The sequence below is a fragment of the Numenius arquata genome, chromosome 16 (assembly GCF_964106895.1).
Source record: "Numenius arquata chromosome 16, bNumArq3.hap1.1, whole genome shotgun sequence".
In the NCBI taxonomy this organism is placed as follows: domain Eukaryota; kingdom Metazoa; phylum Chordata; class Aves; order Charadriiformes; family Scolopacidae; genus Numenius; species Numenius arquata.
The window spans coordinates 16,135,688-16,160,489 of NC_133591.1; the positions used below are offsets into that span (position 1 = coordinate 16,135,688).

Genomic DNA, 24,802 nt, shown 5'->3' on the forward strand with positions numbered 1-24,802 from the left:
TAATGCTGGTCTTCTTCATATTTCATCCCAGTTTCCCAAACTGAAGAAGGAGCTGTTGGGTTGGACAACAGCACATTTGTTTTGGCTTGGCTGGCGAGCAGTGATAAAAGCAAGCTCATTGCCAACAATTCATTTAGTATTTCAGGCCCTACCAAAAATAAACCCGGAAGGGAAACTCCAATGAGAACGAAACACGCATAAGACAACGGGGTCCCAAAATTATATAGGAAATTCCTCTCTCAGTGCTCACTGCAGGGAGGGACGGCGGTGCCAGGGGTACGTCATGTTGGAGGAGGGATTGTGAGGGACTTGGGGAGCTCCACCAGTGACACAGCACAAGCCAGGGTAAACGGATAGGGGTATAAATATATATTCAGCCTACACTGCATGAAGTGGCTTCACGTGGGTGCATGCTGCACACGGGGAAACTCCTCCTTTACCCCCAAACATGGATGTAATGGTCCCTGCTTGCCTTGCCTTCCCTGGGACACTCGGCTCCAGGGATGGGCAGGCTGGTGTCATTGGAATGTCCCCCAGCCACGTCGGTGCCATCCTCACGCAGCCAGCATCCAGCTGGCACAGGGCTTGCTTCCACAGACTGGGACCCCAAAGAGGAGCAGACACTACACCTCCACCGAAATCATTTCACATCGGCCATCAGCGACCTCATCAACATCCCCCGAGGACTCCGGTGGCATTTGGGTCACAATACATAGCAGCCTTTTTGCAGGCATCATCTCCTGCTTGCGTGTCCACCCACTCCCACCAGCTCTGCTCCTGCGGCGGGGCTCAGCTGCTGCCAGCCCCACGCAGGAAGGAGCCCACAGTGGCACGAGGATGGTCACTGTGGTCCCCTGGGATGCCCAGTCCCGCCATCAGCCCCCAGTAGGGAGGAGAAAGCCATGCCCAGTGCTCTGGGGTCCCCAGGGTCCCCATGAGTGGGGGCTGTGGCTCCAGCACCCTGTGCCACCAGCCCTGGGGCAGCACAAACACCTTGAACCAGAACCTGCAGCTTTTCCTTGGGAGGACAGAGCCTTCTGGGGGCTGTTTGCAGCCTTTCCCCCCACAGAGGGCTGCTTGGGGGACAGGTTTGTGGCTGCAGCCTTTCCCTGTACCTGAGAGGTGACGGGGACAGGACATTGCTATATACTCCAGGAGTATATATATATATATATTTATATATATACACACACATAAAAATATATATATAAAAATATATTTACACTCTGATACACTCCAGGAGAATTTTTTTTTATTTGTATATATATACTTATTTTCATGTATATATACACACACACGCTCTCTCCTACGTACTCGTATACTCCTAGTGTATATAGTATATATACGTATAAATACATAATTATAGATATATATACTTATGTATTTTTTATATATACACTGATATATTTTTATATTCCTATTTATTTTAACATACATGCATGCATATATATGTGTTTTTATACACACTTATATATTTGCACATTTCCATAAGCTCCAGGAGCTGAAGGCGAGCATGGCCGGGCCGGGCTGAGCCTGCCCCCAGCCCGCAGCATCCAGGTGCCAGCCCTGCCACCACCAGCCCCATGGCAGTGCCACCTAGGCACCTCCCCACACTGTGCCCAGGTCTTTGTGCCGTGGAGTCCCACAAGTGCCGTGCTGGTCATCTCCCCGAGGACCTGAGGTCTGGAGAGCCATGGGGGTGGGGGTCCACCAGCATGGACACACTGGGGGAGCCGGGCAGCGGGAACCTCACCTCCCTGCGGCACCCCAAGACCAGCAGGAGCTCCTGGCTCCATGAGCAGGACCTGACACCTCCCTAAAACCATTTCGTCCCCACTAATGGGCACCTGGGAGCTGGGCAAAAGGCCACGGTCATGGTTCTCTGCCGCCTCCTCTGCTCAGCACATCTCCTGGGCCGAGCCCAAGGTCGGACTTGACACCGGAGATGTGTCCCTTGGTTCCGCAGCCCCCTGACCCTCCAGCCCAAATGCAGATGTGGTGCATATGAGTGGGCTGTTTGGGGGGACAGAACCCCCCCGAGCAGTCTGGGGTGGCTCAGGGGGGGTTCTGCATTAGAAGCTCCCCCCTCAAAAGGCATTGGGCATGCATGCAGCACCTCTCTGGGCATCCCACCGAGCAGATCCATCTTGGCTCCATTTTAAGACTCTCCATCACACAGTGTAGTGGAAGTATTTGCACGTGATTCAGGGCACCAGTTAATCCCTGGCTGAAATGAACTGCACAGAGCAAAGGGACAAGGCTCAGCAGCTGCAGCACTTCGGGCTGTAAACATGTTTCTAGCACACGAAGCCATCTCCCAGCAGATCCAAGAGCCTGCACCTTCATTCCAGCCTCTGGGAGCTCTGTCCGGCATCATTTTGGAAAAAAAAATCCCTATTTTTGCATTACGGAAAGCACGAGTGTGCTTGAATCCAAGCGCTTTGAGCAGGAGAGGAAGAATAATTCGGCAGAGGAAAGGCAGAGGCATCCTCACCGCCGCTACCGGATTTGTCCCTGCGCCTGCGCTGGCCCGGCCGCATGCCTGGCCGTGTTTAGTCTGTGCGGGAGCACAAATCACAGCGCGATGTCATCGCTCTGCCAGGGTCTGGATTTCATTAGGAGCCACATGATGGGGCTGGGCTGCTGCTGGGGGTTGGCCGCACTCCCCTCGCCGAGTTGAGCAGGACACAGGGGTGATGGGACAGGGACAGGGCTGAATAAACGCCTTTGCTGCAGGCGAGGAGCAGCATCCTCCTCGGGGGACAGGGCTTTGCCCCCCCAGGATGTTTGGACACCCTGAAAATATCCTTCAGGAAAGGGAGCGTAGTCTGACTGTCCCCTGCTAGTGTGGGGGCTGGTGGGGCACAGCAAGAGGGAGCCCCCTTGGAGTATCCTTACCCCCCACAAGATTGGGTCACTGCTCCTTCCCAAAAAATCAGGCTGCTGGAACAGAGGGGCACTGCTGGCCACTGGGCAGACCCAGGCCAAGGGAGGGAAGGGGCTGGCTGTGGAGCCGGCTGCATCCCTTGCATCCCACTGCAGCCTTTCCAGCCCCTGCACCCACTGCGTCCTTTGCATCCCGCTGCGCCTCTTGCATCCTGTGCATCCTTCACATCCCACTGTAACCACTGCATCCTTTGCAACCCCTTGCACCTTTTGCATCTCGCTGTATCCCTTGCATCCTTTGCACCCTTTCGTTCCTTGCAGCCCGTGGCCCCTGTGCATAACTCCCAACTTCTCTCTCTCCCCTTGTCTCCCTCCCAGGTCTGAGCACCGTGCCGTGACCCAAAGCACTGTGCCATCACCCAAAGCAGCCGCAGCAGCCAGCTGGGAGCCCTCCAGCAGTGTGCAGAGGTCATGGCTCCCATCCCTTGCCCAGGGCCAGCCCAAGCTTGGCCACACAGGCAGGACCATGGTGTCCGTGGTGTGCTATAGACCCATCACCCTGTGTCAAACAGCCTTTCTGACAACCCCTCTACTCTGCAGGGAGTGCAGACACGAGGAGCTCCTGGGCTGCTGAGCCACAACTAACACAAATTTGCCCTGGCTGAGCATGCGCATGTCCTCTCAGTGAAGGATGTGCAGTCAGGACACATGTGAGCAGCATCTCCTCTGAGTCCCCATGGATGCTCAGCCCAGAAAACTGAAGCCTGGCCATATTTTCTGACACATTTCCCACCGTGCGTGATCCTCCTGACAGGTCAAACCCAACTTTTCCAGCTCGGCAGCCGGACAGGAAGGGAGCACGGAGGTTTCATCCAGCACCACCAAGAGCCAGTGACCACCTCAATCCAGATCTTATTTTAGCTGCAGCTCAGGGGTGAAATTCCTGTTCAGATATTCAGCTCCAGAGGCCAGAGTGGGGGAAACACATTTACCCTGCCGTGTTTAAATTGGAATAAATCCGGTGAGCCTGAGGCCGTGAGGGTCCCTCACCCAGGGGACAAGCATGCACAAGACTGAGGTCAGACGCAAGGTTACCGTGGCCCAAAAAAGGAGGGGAGGAGGCTGGGGACAGGCAGCAAAGCCACCACGGTGGGTGAGCACATGCCCAGCACGGTATGGGCTTGGGGAGCTGGTGCTGGAGCCCCTTCCCCAGGGGTACAGGGAGCTGGTAGGTCCAAGGTCCAGCTCTTAGAGGGTCCAAGGAGGAGTTGGAGAAGACTCAGGGAAACCACCCAAACCAAGCCGGGTAAGGAGGGCAGGATCAAGTCCCGAGGAGAGGAGCTACCCCAGACCCAGCCCTTCAGGAGGTTTGCTGGTCCAGGGGTACCTTGGCCCCGTCCCTGGCTCAGGTACCAGCCGGGGACCAGCCGAGTGCACTGTGGCCTGAGCAGAGCTGCTGTGGAAGCACCGGCTCTGACACGGCCGACCCCGTCCGCAGCCATCCCGCAGAGAGCAGAGCCGCTGGTGGGATCCTCGCCAGCTCCCGGCCCGAGCCCCAGATGATGCTGCCTTGTTACCCGCCCCACAGTAAAAGCAGTAAAGCTGCATTCGGTGCAAAAGCTGCAGCACATCGACCTCTGTCAGTGAGGGCTGGCTGCCCGGTGGAACCACGCTCGCCGAAGGCTGAGCATCCGTGGGGGGAGCTCCCAGCTCCAGAGCAGTGACTCAGAGCCATGGTGACGTGGCGACTCTCTCATGGGGACACCGGAGCTCGGGCAGTCTCTTGTGGATGTGTTTGCACTCTTGGTTTCTCTGGAGGATTATTCCTAATTGCAGTTTTCTCCAGTGGCAAAAAAGAGCCATCCTGCTCCATGCACGTGGGTACCCCGCTCCCTCTGCCATCTCTGCTCAACTCAGGGCCCAGAAAGGCCATACAAATTCTGGTTTCCAGCTTTCCTGAGCATGCAAACATGCGCTTTGGTGAAAGGTAATATCCAGGCATCCCTGACATAAACAGACAGCAGAAATCTTTGGAAATCTCTCCATCCTGGAGATGCTTTTCCTGCAAGTGAGTGCAAGAAGCCTGAATCCCATGGGGAACCCTTTATTTGTGGGAGAGGTGAGTGGCCTCGGTGGGAAACAGAGTCCCTTTGGCCCTCTGGATGTCCCCGCTTATCTCAGGCTGGGGCATAGTCTCCATCCCACGACGTGTGCTTGTGCCACTGCTTCTCACCACCCACCTCTTCACCAGCAGTGTGAGAAAAGCCCTGCAGCTGGTTTGGGGGCTCTACAAGAAGCAATGGGCCAGGACCAGCCCCTGGCTTCCTCTGTGCCAAGGCAAGGAGCACCCTGCTCTCCTGGTGCAGAGCCCCATGGCTGTGAGCACCCAAATGTGGCCTCATCCTGCTCGGCTGGGCACATCGCTCTGTTCACATGGGCCAGTGGTAGCGGAACAGGATGATATTGTGGGACCAACTGCAGGTCCCACTGGGATTTCCCCAGCCCCTCTCGCCCAGATGAGCTCCACGGTGGGGGTGACAGGGTGGGAAGGAGAGAATGAGCTTTCTCGCTCCTTTTGTCCCTCCATAGCTCAATCCAGGCCAGTTTAAGGTTCTTCCTGGATATCGTAAGCCAACTGTGGGTCTGTTTCTGCTCTCAAGCCCCTGGGTCCAGCCTCTGTGATCTCCTCGTGGCTGCTGGCAGGTCCTGGGGAGGGTGGGAAGGGCCCATTCTTTCTCCTCCCACGTTGTGCCACCTGAGATGCTTGTGGTACCACTGCTGACACCATCACCTGGTCAGGGACCCCCCTTCCCCAACTTGAGCCCCCACCCCAGGAGCCTCCTGTACATCCTGACACATCACAATGTGCTCCCTGCCTGCACTGCCTGGGGCATACGGAGCATGGGACACCCCCAGGTCACCTGTGCTCTCTAGCCCCGGTCCCCATGCGTGCCACCCACCCACCTCTCCCACGGTCCCAGACCCAGCCTGGGGCTGTTGATTGTCCCCAATGGGAGACCCAGCTGCAGTTCAGCTCACTGAGCTTCTTCCCTCCACTTGAAGCCTTGATGTGCCTGTGGCACTCGTGCAGGTCCCAGCAAGAGCCCTGTCCCCACCTCCACCTCCACCCACCACCACAAGCTCACCCTGAATCACTGCTGGCATCCCGGCCGAGCACGAAGCCAGCACAAGCCCTACACGCATTGGTGCCATTGATCCTCGTGGCGTGCACGCCAGCTCGGATGCCCACACCAGGTCCCCCAAAAGCCCAGTCTTTGCAGCCCCAGCCCACCAGCCTGCTGCAGGCAGTGCTCGGAGCCTGCCGGGCTAATGAGAAGTGCATGGGACCCACATCTGGTAGCGATTGAGCAGGGAGCAGCGCCGGGAAGGGAGGAAGCGCAGATTTCCTGCAGCACAAAGGAAGGGAGAGGAATGTCCGCAGTGGAGCAGAGGCCCCGGGGTCCCCCCTCCTTCCGCTGGCTCAGCCGCAACGCCTGCGCCACTGCTGCAAAGGCACCAGATCGTGCCTCACCCCTTTGATGGCACTGCTGGAGCTTGTCCCCAAGAACTTGCTCCCCTCTTCCCCGGGCTAAGCCCCTCTCTCCCCAGCTGCCCTCCTTTCCGCTCACAGGGGTGCACAGGCTCCCTGCTGCTGCTGGGTACAGCTCTCATGGCCATGCTGGCCCTCCAAGCTGCACGTGTGGCCTCTCCCTCCAGGCTGGTGCTGCTCAGGATCAAGGTCAAGACCCTGCTGCTCAGGGTCTGGGGTGAAAACAACCCTCCCTACATCCAGACACCACCAAGCTTCACATCCCCCTGGAAACAGCCTTGGGAAGAGAGCAGAAGCCCCAACGAGGTGGGGAAGGTGGCAAGATCAAGACACGGTCTGCTTCATGCCATGACGATGGGGAAGTGACACTTGGATGGGGACAGGGCAGGTTGCAGTTAGGTCCCCACCAGTGCAGGCAGCCGTGTTGGGGCCAGGCAGTAAGTCTGGTCCTGCCCTGGTACCAGGTAGCGTTGGCCCCTTCATCCCCGAGCATGCACAGCTGCCGAAGTGATTTCGGGTTGTGTTGCCAGTGACACCAGGGAAGGACATTCAGCAAAGGCTACCATCAAATCTTCGTGGCGGAGGATGGCACAGTGTCCTGGGTTGAGAGACACAGGACTAACTTTTCTTCTAATGCTGGGGAAAATTACACTTTTAGAAGACTCTAGTGACTGAATTTGTGAAAATATTTATTTTATAGCCAGCCAGGCTCTGTGGGATTCAAGGTTAGTGTTTTCGAGCCTTGCCAGGTGCAGGGACAAGGAGGAGCAAGGCCTGGGCATTTGACCCAGGCTGGCCAACAGGAGTATTTCATACCATGAACGTCACATCCAATATAAATTAGAAAAGTTTGCTGCGTAGCGGGCTCTCTCCCTGATGGCGGCGGGTCTGGACAACTCCTTGCCCCAGTGCCGGAGCCCTGAGCCCTTCCCTTCCTCCTGAAGCCATTGCGCTCCCAGCGTCTGATACCTGCTATCCACTGCTGGGAGTGCACAGCTCCTGCTGATATAGATGGCTGAGTATAATTTCTGTATAGCTTATATCAGTATCGGGATTAATACTGGTTCTTTAGTATTATTGTTAATTATTTAGTCTTAGTCTATTAAATCTATTTATACTTCAACCCTTGTGTTTCTTTGTGTTCCCCGATTCCCCTTTCCGGGTGGGGAGGGGTCATCGGGTGATAGAATAATTGTCTAACGACAATAGATTGTTATGGGCTCTCTCAAACCGTAACACACAGTGTTGGGGATGCTTTTATCTTGGTCTTTCATATCACCCCAGCTGGAGCTGAGCAGCACGGCTATAATAGCTTTTAATTAAAAGCCCCTGATTTCCCTTTCCCAGCAGCTCAGCAGGCTGCAGGGAAAGGGAAATGCACCACGGCTCGGCCTCCAGCAGCTCCGGTGCGACAAAAACCCGGTGGCGGTTCCCGAGGATGGGGTTGGGGGTTTCAAAATACAAGGCAGCCGTTTCACGGGGACACTGCTGCTACGCTGGGGGAAGAGGAGGCAGGGGACGGGCAGGACAGAGGGACATGGCAGGGTTCGCTGTACAAGGCAGTGGTCTAAGTAGCCCAGGGGCAGAGGGATCTGCAATCAGCCCACGCAGAGCCTCTCCGGGACTCGGGATTTGGGGTCCTTGGATGGAAATCTGAGGCAACCAACCGGGGGAAAAAAGGCAATTTATATTCAGGGAGATTTTAGGGATGGTCCATTTCCCAGGGGGTGCTCCGTGTTCTTCCCTAACACGGGCATTTCTCCCGCCCTCGAGCAGGCAGCGCGGCTTTGAAGTCGTGTTAAAGGCGATGCTTTTCAGGCATTATTGATACATTTCAGTGGATCTTTCATTTTTCTAATTGAAGCCAGGACCTTTTTCGTGCGCGCCGCTGAAATCAATCCGCAGCTCAAACGCCCGATCCCATCACACGGGCCCTTCGCAGCCCCGGGGCGCGTCTGAAGTGGAAACGCGCACGCTCCGCGCGTTCGCAGGGATCAGAAGGGGGCTCTGCCGCTGGGCGCGCGGCGGTGCCAGCGGAGGGCGGGGGGGGCTCGGATGCTGCGGCCGCCGCCCCCCCGGGACCGCAGGGCGCCCCGGGCCGAGCAGAGCCCGCGGGGGCGGCGGGCGGGGCGGAGGGGCGGGGCCGCGGCGGGGAGGGCCAATGGAGGAGGGCGGGGCGACGGGGGCGGGGCGATGGCGCCGTTGGGCGGGGCGGGGGCGCGCAGGCGCATGCGCAGGGGGCAGCGGGGGCGCGCAGGGCGGGGCCATGGAGCGGTTCGGCGGCGGCGGCGGCGGCGGCGGGGGGGGGGTACGAGGCGGCGGCGGAGCAGCTCTCCCGGCAGCAGGAGCGGCACTACCGGCTGCTGTCGGAGCTGCAGGCGCTGGTGAAGGCGCTCCCCAGGTGAGCGGAGGGCGGTGGCGGGGTGGGATGGGGCGGCGGCGGGGCCGACCCGGTGCCGGTGCTGACCCGGTGCCGGTGCTGACCCGGTGCCGGTGCTGACCCGGTGCCGTCGCCGGTGGCGACAGCCCCTGCCAGCAGCGCCTCTCCTACACGACGCTGAGCGACCTGGCGCTAGCGCTGCTGGACGGGACTGTCTTCGAGATCGTGCAGGGCCTGCTGGAGATCCAGCACCTCACCGAGAAGAACCTCTACAGCCAGCGCCTGCAGCTGCACAGCGAGCACCGCGGTCCGCGGCGGGCACCGGGAGGGGCAGGCCCGGGGGGGAACTGGGTGGCACCGGGGCGGTCGCTGGGGGAGCAGGCCCCGGGCGCTGGGCGCCGGTGAGGGGCACTGAGGGTGGGAGCGGGCCCGGGACAGCGCGGGGGGGGGGGGCAGTCCCGGGGCCCTTGGGCGGGAGGGGGCGCTGAGGAGAGCCCTGGGGCGTTGTGGGAGGGCGGTGGGGACGCTGGGGTGAGGCCCGGGACACTGAGAGGGAGCGGGTGTGGGGGTGCTGGGACGAGGGGGGGCACTGAAAAGGGTCTCTGGGGGGGGGGGGTGACGGTGAGGGCACTGCGGGGAGGTGGTGGGGGCTCCGTGGGGGTGAGAGGCCCGGGGCCTCCGGGAGGTGAGGGCGGGGACTGGGGGCAGGCCCAGGGCATGGGGGGGTGGCAGTGTGGGGGCACTGGGGGGAGGTAGTGAGGACACTGGGGGCAGGCCCAGGGCACGGGGGGGCGCGATGGGGGCACTGTGGGGGGCAGCAACGTGGGAACACTGGGGGCAGGCCTAGGGTACTGGGGGGGTGGCAGTGGGGACGCTGGGGGGGACAGGTGGTGGGGCGGGGGGGACATGGCGGTGCTGTGCCCTGACCTGCAGCCTGTCCCTCGCAGGGCTGAAGCAGGAGCTGTTCCACCGGCACAAGGAGGCCCAGCAGTGCTGCCGCCCCCACAACCTGCCGCTCCTCCGCGCCGCCCAGCAGCGGGAGATGGAGGTGAGGGGGGGCCTGGCTGGGCACAGCCCTCCCCTGGCACTGAGGCTGGGTCCATTACCCGGAGGGGGGCACAGCCCCTTTGCTGCAGGAGCATCCCTGCATCTCCAGAGGGTTTAACTAGTCGTGTTCCCTGCCCCCCGGCAAACTTGGGAGCCATCAGCCATCCTGTCTGGTCTGGCTAGCAGAGGCTGAGGTTCCCCACTCTGAATTGGGGGTCCCCTCCTCATGCTCTACCCTTTGTCCGCCCCCCAAGAGTGGGGGGCCCAGACTCTTGCCATCAAGGATGGCTGCGGTCTGGGTAAGATCTGGGGATCGTGGAAGTTCGGGAGCCCCCCCTCAAGGAGAGCGATGCTCTCCACAATGCTCTAACGAGTCTTTGCTATAAGATGGGCTGAAGCTTGTGTACGGGTAGAGAGCGAGTTGATAGAGGACGCGGAGAAGGTACGTGAAACCTGCCGTTACATCATAGGTAGTAAGCAGAGACTACTCAAAAAAAAATCTCATTTTACTTAGTGGCACTGATAAGGAGGAACTACCTTGAGATACCTAAGCACGGAAGTAGTTTCTGTGAGCACCCCAAGGCACTTCGACACAAGCGGTAGGTTCAGTCCCAAAGGCTTTATCTCTACTTTGGTGATAAGATAGAGGCAGTTTTATAAGGTAAAGGAAATTGCAAGTAGCTATTTACATTAATCGATGGAGTTTTGAGTGTACAGGGGAAGTTACTTTACTTCACGTAAGGCAAACAGATAACTGTTTAAACACAGGCTCTTTTCTGACCTTTGCCTGTGACAAGCACCGCGTCAGCACTCGCTCTTGGATCTTGGTGTTTCCATGTCCCTTGTTTCCCATCAAGGTGACTAAAGCCAGGCAGGACCTCTGTGAGCTATCCCCATTACTTCTGTCTCTGAGTAACTTAGACTTGCAGCAAGTAATAAGCTATACTGCCTGTTTTAAAGCATTTCCAATATTGTCGTCACTCATTAAGTAGACCATATATATGTCATTTCTCCTTGTCTTACATGATGTGCAACTTCTTCCTAGATCCTGAAGTGCTAGAGCGTGTCCAGAGGAGAGCCACCAAGCTGGTGAGGGGTCTAGAGAACAAGTCATATAAGGAGAGGCTGAGGGAACTGGGCGTGTTTAGTTTGGAGAAGAGGAGGCTGAGGGGAGGCCTCATTGCCCTCTACAACTACCTGAAAGGTTTCTTTTTTGTGTGTGTTTGTATGGTTGGATTCGATGGTCTCAAAGGTCCCTTCCAACCATGAAGATTCTGTGATCCTTCTACCTTCCTTCTGCCGTTATTCTGTTTTCCTCTGCCAGAAGTTACTGGAGTTACTTCTTCCCTTTTTTATGCTTTGGTATTTCTGCTGCAGAGCATTTCAGGCATAGATCATAGAATCATAGAATTGTGTAGGTTGGAAGGGACCTTTAAGATCATCTAGTCCAACCATCAACCTAACCTGAGATCGATCATCTCTGTAACAATTGGTATGTGTCTAATTGGAGCTGCCCTCTGTGGCTAAAGGTTTGGAAGAGCAGCTCCCATGAGGTAGCTTGGGAATGGGCTCCCGAGGAAATAATACAAGATGAAGTTTTTAGATGTTTGGCTTCCTAGTGGGAGCTTTTAAAAAAGCTTTGCCCATCGTTCAGTGTCACCAGCCACCAGAGCTGAAGCAAAAGCTTGTGTTTAAACCTTGCTTTTATCCAGGATTTTAGCACTTTTCTGTAGCCCAGAATCAGGTGCCAACCCCAGACAGTCTGTAGGCACTTAAGTCTATTTTTTTCAAACCCAGAGAAAGTCACTCCTCCAGCACAGTAAATGGAGGACATGATGATGTGGTGCCTCTTCCCTCCCAAAGAGGAAGGAAATTTTTTGGGAAACAAGGGGTTTGAATCCTTCATATCTTCTACAAAGAGCGTGAACCTCTAGACTGAAGAACATGTAAGGATAGAGCTTTCTTAGGTTCATTAGCATCCCATAGGGAAGGAGGCAATTAGTTCCTCTACCTTCCCTTTTATTGAAGCTTAAGTTGTCTTGAATTTATTCACTTTGATTCTAATCAGATGCTGTCCCGAGTGTTTCTGTGGAGCAGCTGAAGTACAGTAATCTTGGTGGATCACAGCGCTCCTTAATAGCGTGTAGTTCTGCAAAGCTTTCCCAAACCTATGGACTTAATTAAAAATGTGAGATGCTAATTGACTGCTATACATCCAAGAAAGGTTACAGGAGGTAGCTCCTGCTCCATGTAAGTAATAATTGCTCTTGGTTTTGGTGAGACCTTTTGCAGACTAATATGTCCGTGCTGTGGACAGACCTCGGCTCTTTTCCAGACTGTTCAGGACTGAGACCTCTGTCATTCAAATTCCTGATTTTCCCCAGGACTTGTAGCAGTGCACAGGCTTTTGGCTTCTCGCTGGGTTGAACCTGCCCAGGTCTTATAAACCACCAGCTACTGGCATAGGAGATCCCAGGCGTTGTGACTTCTCCCTGGCTGTGCAGTGAGGATAGTGTACCCCTGTGAATATTTCCAGCTTGACGCCTGCCTCTGTTTGCTGTGTTATAAAGGGGCAGAGCTGCACAAGTGAAATGTTGAAACTTGTGCCATTCATTTATTGGAGGAGAAGGGCCCTTCCTTTGTATTTAGATGGGACTTGATGCTTCCTGGCTTCCCCTGTGTCCTGCTCAGTGAAGCCTGGTGAGGTTGTGTTTCTTTGCCTCTGCACACACGTGGCTTTTTATCTGAGCTGGGCTCTCCCCGTTCCCTGCAGTCCTTCTGCTCTCTTCTCCCCTCTCTAGCAGTTCTTGGTAGGTTGAGGTTTCATCCAGAGCTGACAAGCAGTGTCCCTTTCTGCAGCCAGCAGAGCGTGTGAGTGCTCCTGGAGCATCCCCAACCACTCCTGGTGGCCCATGTCCCTCTGATGGAGCCAACAGTCCCTGTGCTCCTTTTCTTTTTCAGAGGAGCAATGCAGAGGTTTCTGCTGAGCTTCAGGCAGATGTTGGCGAGGCAGGAGGGGCTGTGTTCTCCTGCTTGGGGCTCTTTTGCAAAGTCCTCATTTGGTAATGTTCTCAGTCTGCCCGTAATAGATCCCCAGCACACTGTAGAGACTTCAGTGTGATGTTGTCAATACAAAATAAATGGCTTTCCGGTTGCAAAGTTAGGTTTTTGAGGAGTTTGGCTCCTTTGGTGAATAAATGGGGTCTGGGTGTGATTTACAACTCCAGCTCTGTGTGGTAGTGTCCGAGGAACATGGAGGCTTAGGAAGGTGTCCGAGCTGGCACCTTGGTGAGCTTCAGTGACCTGTGTTACTCCTCCAAGTCTTTCATCAGCCTCACCAGGCCTGGGAGGGGGATTCTTGGATCGCTGACTTCTTTGGAGCCTGTGCTGGTGGAGTGCTCAGCCATAGCTGGCTGATTGGAGGTTGGCTTGTCAGGAAAAGTCCTTCAGATATTGATCTCTTGCTCGTGGTCTTTCCTGGCGCCTCCAAACACACAGAAAACAGGCTGGTCCCAATGCTTTCCCTGCACGGTCTCTAGCAGCTCGCCATCAGGCATGTCAGAGGAGGAGGCAAGATCTGGGGGGTGCTTTGCTGCCCTCTGCTGCCCTCTGCTGCCCTTCGGTCTCAGCAGAGCAGGAACGCTTCAGGATCCAGTCACTCTTTTGTTTCAGTAAAAGACTTAGAGGTGGAAAAAAGAGGAAGGCAGATATTCTACCTTTTTTTTTTTTTGTCTCCATTGGCTCTTATCTTTTTCAGGCTGTGGAGCAACGAATTCGAGAGGAACAGCGAATGATGGATGAGAAGATAGTCTTGGAACTGGACCAAAAAGTGATAGACCAACAGAGCACACTGGAGAAGGCTGGGGTATCTGGCTTCTACATCACCACCAACCCACAGGTGGGTGTTTAGACAGTGAGTGTAAGATCTGCCACTACTCTTGTGTTAATGTCTTTTTTTTGTTTGTTTGTTTAAAAGAAGAAGAAATCTTGCTTTTAATGAGTTCTGAATCACTGGGTCAGAAAGAATGGTCTGTCCCTTGGCTCATCCGCTGACGGGCAGCGTGCCCTGGGCGGAACCTAGTACCAGGTTCTCAACAGAGCAGCAGAAATCCATTGCATGGGGCAACATCCCCAGCTCTCCGCAATGTTTTTTCCACTGTGGAGGGAAGAAACGCTGTGCCAGCAGCCTGCGGCCCCGTGACTCTTGAACGGGTCTGAATCATACTAAAATAAGTGGCTGCGTAGGTTTATAGCTTTTGTACCTAGCTTAGCTGTACAAATTGCCTTCAGGAATTCTTTTTATTAGGCATCTTGTTAATTCCTGCATGTGATTTACTGGAGATGATGATCTTGAACAATTTTCTAGTCCCAGTTTTTGGTTTCCCCAGTGCATCTGCTCTTAAAACTTGTGAGCAGTCGCCTGGGTTGTTCTCTGTTGTCTTAACGCCACCGCAGGAATGAAAAAATAGAACTTGTATTGCCACAGAAGTTTGCAGGGAATGCAGAAACAGGCTGTTCTTAACTCTGTTTTTTCAGCTGATTAAATTTTACTTTGATAAAGACCTACTAGTGAGAACAGACTGCTTAAACTAACCTAAAGCCCACATGATTCCTGGTTGTGTAGCCTTGAACAAGCCTCTTATTTTTTCCTGTGTTGCTGTTCCTCATCTGCGTAATGAACAGTTCGTTCTCTCCCTTCCCGACCCTGCCTTTTATGTTATTTCTGTAAGTAATAACTCTTAACAGGGTTCCTATTTGCTGGGTTTTGGTTATGTTTGCCTTTATGATAGCTGGCAAACCAGACCCAGACCTCGGCTCAGTACCTGTGAATGCCACCATCTCATAAGAAATCACTGCTGGAATCTGTTTTCTGTGCGTTTCCCATCAGTTGCTGTGTTTCCTTTCAGTCCGTTGTATAAAATGCCTGCTTATGCTGTTGGTCTAAAAATCTGTTTTGGTAAAAATATTTCCATAGTGTAACGTCTGCAAGCCTGAGTCACAGAACAGGGGTCTCTGAATTAGCTCCTTCACCAGGTCGTCTCTGCGCTAACTGGCTCGGGAGCTAAATGTAGCTAAAGAACAAGGAGATGACAAGGAAACCATCAGCCTGAGGGTGGAGACTACAAGAAACGACATCTCCCCTGGAATCCAGTCATGGAAAAGCGAGTTTTTGAAGGGGAATGAAATACTTAGAGGGAATTTGATGCACCAGCAGAGCAGCGTGTTGCACTTAGAGAGCACCCAAAGCGATCCCTCCTGCTTGCTGCTCTCCTGTGCCCAAGGCCGCTGCAGTTTGCGTCAGATCTCTGAAGATATTACTGCCTGTGTTTTATGGAAATGCTTAAACAAGATGAAGGCTTTCTTTTGTATTTGTGTGTTTTTTCTTTTGGTCCCAGAAGATTGTAGCTCTTGAGTGGGTGGTACAAACCACTCCCTTCTGCTTCCTGCAGCAGGGAATGGCAGCATCTTGTTCTTGCAAAAACGTCTCTCTCTCTTTGCAGGAGCTGACTTTACAGATGAATTTACTGGAACTGATTCGGAAGTTACAACAGAAGGAATCTGAGTCTGAGAAGGCTTTTTCCTGAACAAGCGAATCTGCTGTTTGCTTTCCAGAGTATTCTTCTGACTTCCCTCTAAACTATAGGCCGTTAATGCGTTTGCTTTATGTTGTGTCAGGAAGAGGGTACTGGCTGTAGGGGACAGAGCTGAGGCCCGTAGATAACCTTAGAGCCGAGCTGCGGGGCAGGGGGTGGTTGGGGAGGACCAGGCTGCCTCTCCGGTCCTCGGAGTGAGACACGCGTGGTACATCTTGCTGTGACGAGCGATGACAGAGGGCGTTCATCTGCCACTGCGGTGGCCGTGAGGCTGTTCTGAGCCGAGAGATACCAGGGCAGGCACCAAACCCAGCTCATCAGTAGGTGGGTGCCTCCTGCGTTGAGGTGAATCAAGCTGAGCAATGTGGTCTCCAAATCGCAATCTCCTCTTACCGTTCGAGGAGGAGGAGCGAGTGTCTCTGGCAGGGAATGGGAGAGGGGAGCACCTGTTGTATGGGACAGGGCAGTAAAGTGAACTCGCCGTCCGGTGCCACCGTGCCATGGGAGATGGTTGGCAGCTGGGAGAAAAAATGTCCAAAGTTTATCTACAAGAAGATGCTTCTGTGTGTGTTGAGGCAGAAACAGCCTCTTCAACAGGCAGACCCTTCCCGGAGAGGCCTGCAGGCAGATGTCAGCATTGGCTTGGTTAAAGGAGGATTTCAGGCCTCTGCCCCAGCGTTGCTGGACTGTGACGTTTGCAGTGTGCCCACCCGACTTGGATCACAGAGAAGGCTCGAGAGCTTTTGCTTTGTTACTTTAAACCAGTTTCCAAATGGAGAGAAATAAAATACTCTGTCCTGCCTTCCGGAGCTGCAGCTTTCGAAATGTCAATGATTGCGATTATACTTGTCCCATCCCCGCTTGATGAGCGTGGGGTTTGGGGTGCATTAGATTAAAGCTGGGGTAGGGGGGCGGGACAGGACATGACCTTGAGTGTTTCTGAGACCTTTCAGGGCTGAGCTGGTGACCCCAAGAGCCTGACTCCCATCCCCAGCACTCGGTGCAAGGCAGGAGTTGGGGGCAGTTGCTGAAAACTTGGTAAAGATGACTTCAAGTGTGTAAGAAATGTGCTGATGTGAAGCAGGATGGCGCGAGGGAGAGCCTGTGAGCAGTTCTGCTCTTCACAGATGGAGATCAAGTTGGAGAAGCTCTTGGGAGTGGCTCAAAGACCTGGGCCATCATGTGTTGAAGGGCTTTGGTTACACCTGGGACACTGTTTAAGGATTCTCTCTCATTCCCAGAGCAAAGCTTGTATTTGGGAGACACCTTTGCCTGCATCCCCTGCTGTTGCTGCAGTGATCCCTTAGAAGATTGAGTGTGCTGTTAATTACTGAGGCTGAGAAAAAGGTGGGTCCCCCCTGCCCAAGGTGCTGTGAGCCCTAATGCTCACCTGAGAGCTGATGGCTGGAGAACCAGCTGAGGTATGGAACCCTGCAAAGGTGCTAGAAGAGTTTGCAGGTGCCTTTTGGTAGGGAGAGGTGCTCGTGGAGGGGTTGCCCACTACTGAAGATGAACACACTGAAGATCAGCAGCTACAAAGACCAATGAGGCAAGTTCAGGGCTGAGACCCTTCCTGTTGCCATCATGGGTGGGTGTTTCCTCCCCACAGGAGCCTGCTCCTGTGGTTCAGCAGCTGGAGACGAGGTGCTGCTCTTGCTGGGTCTCCACCTCCTGGATGAATATTCCCGGCTGGAAAGTGGGCTGATGTGGGACCTACGCCATTGCAGGATTCCCAGGAACCACCTTGAGCTGTGTTGCCACTTGGCCCTCGGCTGGGAGCCCGGCTAAAATGGTGAGGAGCAGAGTGGGCAATGTTCCCCTCTGGAGGCACCTTCATCCTTCCCCCAAGGATGCATCCAGACACGGCAGTCTCCGGTGCTCACCGGGTGAAGGAGGCGTACGTGTTCCTCTGTGTGTGGCCAGAGCTACTAGCAAGGAAATTGCTTCCCGAGGTGAGGATGAGCAAGGCAGGGATGAATGATGGTTCCTATTGCAGGAAAGGAGACTGACTGCCAGGGTGCTGGGTGTAGCGCTGCCTCCCAGGAGGACCCTCCTTCTTTGACATGAGCTCTCTTGCATTGCTGGAGCAGCAGTGGAGCTGACGGTGTGGCTGGAGAAGCTGGGGGGCAGCTCATACAAGCAGGTCGGGGGGCTGCCAGGGGGTTCCCTGCCCTGTGCCACCGAGAGTGGAGCCCACCTTGGTCCAGAGCTCCCCATGAGCCAGGAGAGCTGGTCCCTGCCATCTCCACTGCTGTCTGTGCTGGGGATAGCTGGTCCCGGGGACCGCCACAAGCTGCTCTGGCACTGTCGTGACAACAGCAGCTCTCGGGTGTCTCACTCCCACCATCTGGTTGGGGACAGCTCTGCCAGGCAGCCCATCCAAGCCAAAATTTTCCATGCTTGTGGTCAGGTTGTGTTCCAGGAGGGCTTTCCATGCGAGGCGGAGAGCAGCAGGGTGGGCAGAAGTGGTTAATTGGTGGGAAAGGTTCTTTTAAGGGAATCTGGGATAGCTGATGATCAGGGAGTGTTTCAGCGTAGGAAAGCTTGCTCAGCTCCCGCCCCCCGGAAAGCATTGATGGTTGGTACCACGCTGGGGATAAACAGATACTTTTCCAAGCAAGTGCCTTTGCGTCACTGGGGGTGACACGTTCCTCCAGCCCTGGCTGTGCCCGTGCCACCACGGTTGTGTTATTGCTGGTGACGGCTGGGCTGGGGTTGGACCTGGTGTGAGTGATCCAAAGGAGCTGGAAGGGCTGTGAAGGATTACCGGATTTTGGCTGTCTCAGCTCCTCAGCGGCTGGGGACCCCTTTGGTGGCAGCTCAGGCGGCTTCAGCCACCCACAGAGCTGGACCTTGAGTTCCTGCCCGAGTCCCCGTGTGTGCCAGAAGCAACATGGAGAGGAGATGCATGAGAGGATGGAGTTCCCTGTTCTGGTATGAGGTGACCAAAGGGAGAGCTCTGCGCTAGCCCCGTGTTCACCCATGAGCTGGAGGAAGGCGGATGATGGGTGGTAGAAAGGGACAAGTCCTGTTCCCTGCTTCCTTTTTCTATATTTGGGCTGACGAGGAGGATAGCGAGGCCCCCTCCACGTAGGGAGGTCGATTCAGCGTGGCTAAGGGTGAATTTATGCAGGTGGGAGCCCTCGGTGTTGCACGGTGTGTTCCAAGTTGATCGTGACCATTCAGGAGTGACATTTGGGCTGATGACTGATGGGTCCATGTAAACATCAGCTTTAGTGCTCAGTAGCCATCGGAAAATCGAATGGGACATTAGGAAGGGAGCAGAGAAAATGAAAAAGATTTTTCTCCTGTGAAATCACTGGTGCACCAGCACCCAAACACAGGTCCCCTCATCCCAAGAAGGGTGCAGTAGAGCTGGAATGGGCTCTGGGGACACCAGAGGTCTGGACCACTTTCCAGCCAAGCTGGACTCCTCTACCTGAAAACGAGGTGCCCAAGAGGGGACAGGGTAGAGATAAAACTAGAGGTGACACAGAAAGGGACTTCACCGTCTTCAAAGATAAGAGCTGGAGTGTTACATGAAGCCTGTAAAAGGCAGGTTTAGGTGGAGCAGGTGACTGCTTGAATCCTTGCCGCAGAAGGCTGGAGAAGCAGAAGGTTTGTGTTGGCTCAAGAGGAGGTGAGAAGCTTTTGGAAAAAAAATGCCTTTCAACTTAGAGATGGAGAGAGGTGATTCCACTTCACCGAGTTGCGGGGACTTGAGCCAGGTGGAAACACCACACGCTTTCGCTCAGGTTCTGTGCTCTTGCCCTGGGCAGCAGGACCCTGAGCTGGATGGGCCTGTTCAAGAGCTCCCCTTCCACTGCTGCCCCTCCAGCCGCTTTCTCCTTCCCCCCTGCTCCATCGTGACAGACACCTGCGTGCAGAGGAGGTCCCTGTCCTCCAGAGGGCGGCTCCAGAGCACAGGGGGTAGAGGCAGGTTCCTCCTTGGAGTAGCCGAGGAGGAGAGGAGCAGGGTCTCAGCCCTTCACCAAGAACCGCATCCAGCGGCCGAGCTCTGGGGTGACCGGTCCGGCCGCAGCGCACATCCCAGCACATCCCCCCCCCGCCCCGGGGCTGCGACGACGAGCCCGCGGGGACCCACCGCGACGCTCTCGCTGCGCGTCCCGCAGTTTGTCAGCCCCGCCGGGGGGCTTCTCCCCCGTTACCCCAACCTCCGCGCCCGGCTCCGGCGGGGGACGCGGCCGGTGCCGCCCTGGCAGCATCCCCGCTCCGGGGCGCTCCCCGCAGCCGCCGCGCCGGGCCCCCGCCCTTCCGCCGGGCCGGGGAGGCGGAGCCGGGGCGGCGGCGGCGGCGGCGCGGAGCAGGTGGGGGCCGGGGCCGCTCCGGAGCCGCGCGGTGCCCCCGGCAGCGCCCGCGCAGGTGAGCGGGGACGGGAAGGGGGTCGGGAACGGGAACGGGAACGGGAGCGGGGCCGCCCCAGGAGCGGTGTCGCGGTGTCGCGGTGGGGCCCCGCTGCGATGCCGGTCCTGGGGTGGCGCCGAGCAGGGGCGAAGCTTTCCCCTCTCCTCACCCGGGGGTGGATCCGGAGGCTGAATCCCGCCCCCGCCACCTCCACCCGGCCTGGGGGTCCTCACCCGCGGCCAACCCCCACTCGCCCCCCGCCCCCCCAGCCAGGGAGGGGTGCTCCCTTGCCCGGCGGGCGTCGAGCTCGGCGTCCTGCCTGGCTACGGCTGCCGGGTGCGTTGGGGTTGGGCACCCCAGTGCTGCCCCTCCGCTCACGGGAACTCGGGTGCAGGCGGCGAGCAGGGCTTGGGGGGGGTCTCAGCCAGCACAGGTGGTGCCAACAGGCCTGTTGTCCCCAGGGGTCAGCGTCATGCTGTCGGTTTGCAGTGGCCTTTCCTGGACCTTCCTCTGCGCAGACGGACCCAGGGGCCAGGCTGCATCAAGCGGCACCGACCCTCTGAGCTGGTGGCTTGGGGATGCAGGGGGACGTATCCTGGCAGGGGGAGGAGGGTGGCTGAAAGGGGAGAGCATCTCCGAAATGACAGACCACCCCACGGAGCAGCCGTGAAGCAGCACCTGAAGGTCCCCAGAGCTGCATCGTCCCGCTGTCCTGGTGGCAGCTGCCAGCTGGGGCTGGTCACCAGGCGCTGGATGTGTTTCCTGGTCTGGCTGGGGACGCCCACGTCCTCACTGGAGCTGCTCTGGGCTTCCTGCTGCACGCCTCTGCACCACGCCTGGGCTTTCCTTGGCAAAGCAGTGAGATGCTGGGAGCAAGGAGACACTGCGTGTCTCCTCGGTGGGCTCCTGGCCCACCTGGGAGGGGAAACCATTTACCTGGTCAGGTAAGTGTTGAATAAGGTGGAGGGAAAGCAGGAAAGAAACCTTCAGCGGGGCCACAGAAGCCTGGTTTGGGCTCCGTCCTAAAAAGAAAAGCCTGGGAGATGCTGCCCTGGGGGTGCTGTGGTTTTCCTCCCACCTGATACACAAGCATGGGTCTCTGTGCGGGGTAGCTGGTTGTCCTGTGCCACCACTCTGGAGGAGGACACGCTCCAGTGGTGAGTCCCACGCTGGCTGAGGCGTGAGGGACACCTTGAATGTGCCCTGGTTGCTTTTGCACCCTGTTCCTACCACCCTGCCACAGGGGATGTTCACACCTTCCTGCTCCTCTGCCAGGTCTCCGGGCAGGGGCTCGCCGCTGTGGACTCCTCACCCTACCAGAGGGCAAGGCCTGCTGCCTCCAGGATGGCGAGATGGCTGCCTCGCTCCACCGACCTGGCCCGCTTCTGCCAGAAACTCAACCGGGTGAAGACCTTGGAGGACGACATGATGGAGACATCCTTCAACAGATGCCTTTCCACCATCGACTTGACGCTGCTGGGCATTGGGGGCATGGTGGGCTCTGGGCTGTACGTCCTCACAGGCACTGTGGCCAAGGAGATCGCCGGGCCTGCTGTCATTGTCTCCTTCATCATTGCTGGCTTTGCCTCGCTCCTGGCTGCTCTCTGCTATGCCGAGTTTGGAGCCCGGGTACCCAAGACAGGCTCTGCCTACATGTTCACCTACGTGTCCGTGGGTGAGATCTGGGCCTTCCTCATCGGCTGGAACGTGCTGCTGGAGTACATGATTGGGGGAGCTGCAGTGGCCAGGGCCTGGAGTGGCTACCTGGACTCCATCTTCAACCACAAGATAAAGAACTTCACTGAGACCCACGTGGGTGCCTGGCAGGTGCCGTTCCTGGCCCGCTACCCTGACTTTCTGGCAGCCGCCATCCTGCTGGTAGCCACTGCCTTCATCTCCTTCGGGGCAAGAGTGTCCTCCTGGCTCAACCATGTCTTCTCGGCCATCAGCATGGGTGTCATCCTCTTCATTCTCATCATGGGCTTCGTCCTTGCACAGCCCAAGAACTGGAGTGCTCAGGAGGGTGGCTTCGCCCCATATGGGCTGTCAGGCATCATGGCCGGCACAGCCACCTGCTTCTATGCCTTCGTGGGCTTCGATGTCATTGCGGCCTCCAGTGAAGAGGCCAGGAACCCGCAGCGGGCTGTCCCCAGGGCTATCGCTTTCTCCTTGGGGCTGGCCACCGGGGCCTACATCTTGGTGTCGGTAGTGCTGACGCTGATGGTGCCCTGGCACACGCTGGACCCCGACTCCGCACTAGCAGATGCGTTTTACAGGAGGGGTTACGCCTGGGCAGGGTTCCTGGTGGCCGCTGGCTCCATCTGCGGTGAGTACAGGCAGCAGCGGTGGGAGCTGCCTGCCCCGCTCGCGATGGGGGCTGGGAACCGGGGCAATGTGGGTCTGACACGGTCTTCCTTCTTCTGCCCATCCCTCAGCAATGAACACGGTCCTGCTGAGCAACCTCTTCTCCCTGCCACGCATCGTCTATGCCATGGCCGAGGATGGGCTCTTCTTCCAGGTCTTCTCCCAAGTGCATCCCCGCACACAGGTGCCCGTTGTCGGCATCGTCGTCTTTGGGCTGCTCATGGCCCTGTTGGCCCTTGTCTTTGACCTGGAGGCCCTGGTGCAGTTCCTGTCCATCGGCACGCTGCTGGCCTACACTTTCGTGGCTGCGAGCATCATTGTCCTGCGGTTCCAGCAGCAGAAGGTGGATGCCCCTCCGCCAGCAGCCGGTGGCCAGCCCAGCCCTGAGCCCCGCGAGGGTCCGTCCACTGGCGAGCTGAAGGAGTACGAGTCCTTCTCTGACAAGCTCCAGCTGGTGGACAGGGACAAGAGCAAAGAGCACCGGGAGCCGGGGCAGTTGAAAGCAGCTTTCGAGCCCTACCTGGAGTTCCTCAGCGACTTCTACCCAGGCGAGGTGGTCACAGTAGCTGTGGTGACCCTGATGGTGTCTGCTATCTGCCTCTGCTCCATCTTGGTGTTTGGCAACACCCACCTCCACCTGCCCACCTGGAGCTACTCCCTGCTGCTGGTCCTCTTCAGCCTGGGCTTCCTGCTCAGCCTCCTCCTCATCTGGGCGCACGAGCAGCAGCACAACACCCAGACCTTCCAGGTACACAGGGGCCCAGTTCATCCCTCTGCTGAGCTCGGTGGGGTGGGGACAGCTCTGATGGACCCATGGGAGGCCCCGGTCACCCTGATGTGGTGACAGCACCGCAGCTGCCGCGGGAGGAGGAGGAAGAAGGTGTCAGCAAGCACTGGGAATGGGGAGGTGCTGGTGCCTGTGGTGTCACTCGCTCTGCACGGTCACCGGTGCCTGGGAGGGGACATCCCCAGCAGCTCGATGTCCATCCTGCAGGATTGCTCCTGCCCACCCTGTGCTGCCTCCTCCACACCCCCACAGCCCCTTGCTCCCCTCCTGCCCGTCCCACCTCCTGCCTTTGGTCTGCCCTCGAGTTACACAGCGGAGCTCTTTTCTTCAGCTTCCAAAACACTTTTGCGCCTCTCGTGTCCCCTCCTCTCCGGTTTCCAGCCTGTCTGGGCCCCGGTGTGGTGCAGTGGCGTGGATGGTAACACCAGTGCCAGCACCACCTCCCTGCCTTGCCCCTGCCCCCTGGCTTCTCCAGCGAGGACCACATTGGCTCTGGATTGCGCTGGGGGCTTGTTTGGTCCTTGTGACAGTGCCTCTGGGCTGTTCCCAGAGCCCGTGCCCACCCCGCCAGCCCATCGAGCAGCCTGGAGAGCAGCTCCTGGCCATTGTTCCTTTTGGCTGCCTCACCCCGTTCCCCCCCCCCCCGCCCAAAAAAAAAATGTCCTTTTCTGAAAGCCCAGGGTGAAAATCACTTTGTCCCCCAGGTTTACCAGCACTGGCTTTTGTCTCTGTGGTTTTGAGGATGGTCTCACAACCCTCTGGTTCTGTTTCTCCCACAGATCCCCCTGGTACCGCTCTCTCCGGCGCTGAGCATCGTCCTCAATATCTATCTGATGCTGAAGCTCAGCTACATGACGTGGCTCCGCTTCGCCGTCTGGCTGCTCTTGGGTGAGTGCTGACGTGCGCCATGGGAAGACGATGGCTGCTTCGGGGGAGAGGGGAATTGGACCTGTTTCTGTACTGGCTGGCAGCTCCGGCAGCTGTTTTCCCCCAGTGATGGGTATATAAAGTGCATCATGCCCCTTTCCACCTCCCATTCCCCTTTGGAAAAACAAGCCGACATCTCCCGGTGTCTCCCTGACCCTCTCTGGTTCCCGGAGTGTTATGGTTTGTTCCTGTTGAGGTTTGCGTCCTCCTTCAAGCCCTGGATCAGAACCACTCCCTGCTCCCGAGGCAGCTCCCTGGGGCTTGAGGAGACCTTCCCGCAGTGGGGTTTCCCCTTCCCGGGAACTGTTTGCTCTTAACACGCTGCAGGATCCTTTTCCACCCACAAGCAGCTGGTTTAAGCCCCTTCCCCCGGTGCCATGGCTTGTGCTGCTCTGCCGGGATGCCACCACATCCCTGTCAGCCTCGAGCGGCCGCTCTCGCTGTCCCCACTGCAGGTCTGCTCGTGTACTTCGGCTACGGCATCTGGCACAGCAAGGAGAACCTGCGGGAGCCCCGGCCGCAGCGGGTCAGTGCCCGCTACGTGGTGTTTCCCAGTGGCAGCCTGGAGGAGAGGGTGCAGGCCGTCCAGCCCAGCTCCCAGCCCGCCACCGGGCTGCCGGACACCGACACTGAAGATGGCAAGAGATGACATCCCGGGGGACAGGGGCACCTGGCTATGGCAGCATCTGACCCCCTCCCCACAGCGAGGCCAGAGACCCCCCTCTCCTCCTCCCAGTCCCTTCGGCAGCAGAGCCACCAGGGCTGCCCTGGGCTTGTGGCTCCATCCGGAGATGCCGAGGATGCTCGCCCTTCCCCACCAGCTTCCCCAGAGCCGGGGGCGGGGGCGGGGGGTGGGAGGGGAGGCACTGGCTCCCTCCCTTCCTATCACCAGCACTCGGGAG

General features: G+C 57.1%; 2 protein-coding genes across 2 annotated transcripts; both read left to right on the top strand.

The window, feature by feature from the left end:
- The first annotated feature begins 8,702 nt into the window (after positions 1-8,702).
- Positions 8,703-16,273, top strand: LOC141472391 (protein DGCR6-like). Its single transcript, XM_074159413.1, is given in 6 exon segments — positions 8,703-8,732; positions 8,734-8,837; positions 8,963-9,130; positions 9,750-9,864; positions 13,621-13,761; positions 15,365-16,273. Coding segments are annotated over 6 exon segments (642 nt in total). The 3' UTR covers positions 15,449-16,273.
- A 4,893-nt stretch (positions 16,274-21,166) lies between these two features.
- On the top strand, positions 21,167-24,549 carry SLC7A4 (solute carrier family 7 member 4). The gene is made up of 4 exons (XM_074159869.1): positions 21,167-22,148; positions 22,258-22,934; positions 23,753-23,861; positions 24,356-24,549. Exons 1-4 carry the CDS (start codon positions 21,167-21,169, stop codon positions 24,547-24,549), a joined length of 1,962 nt encoding a protein of 653 aa, XP_074015970.1.
- Positions 24,550-24,802: the final 253 nt, after the last annotated feature.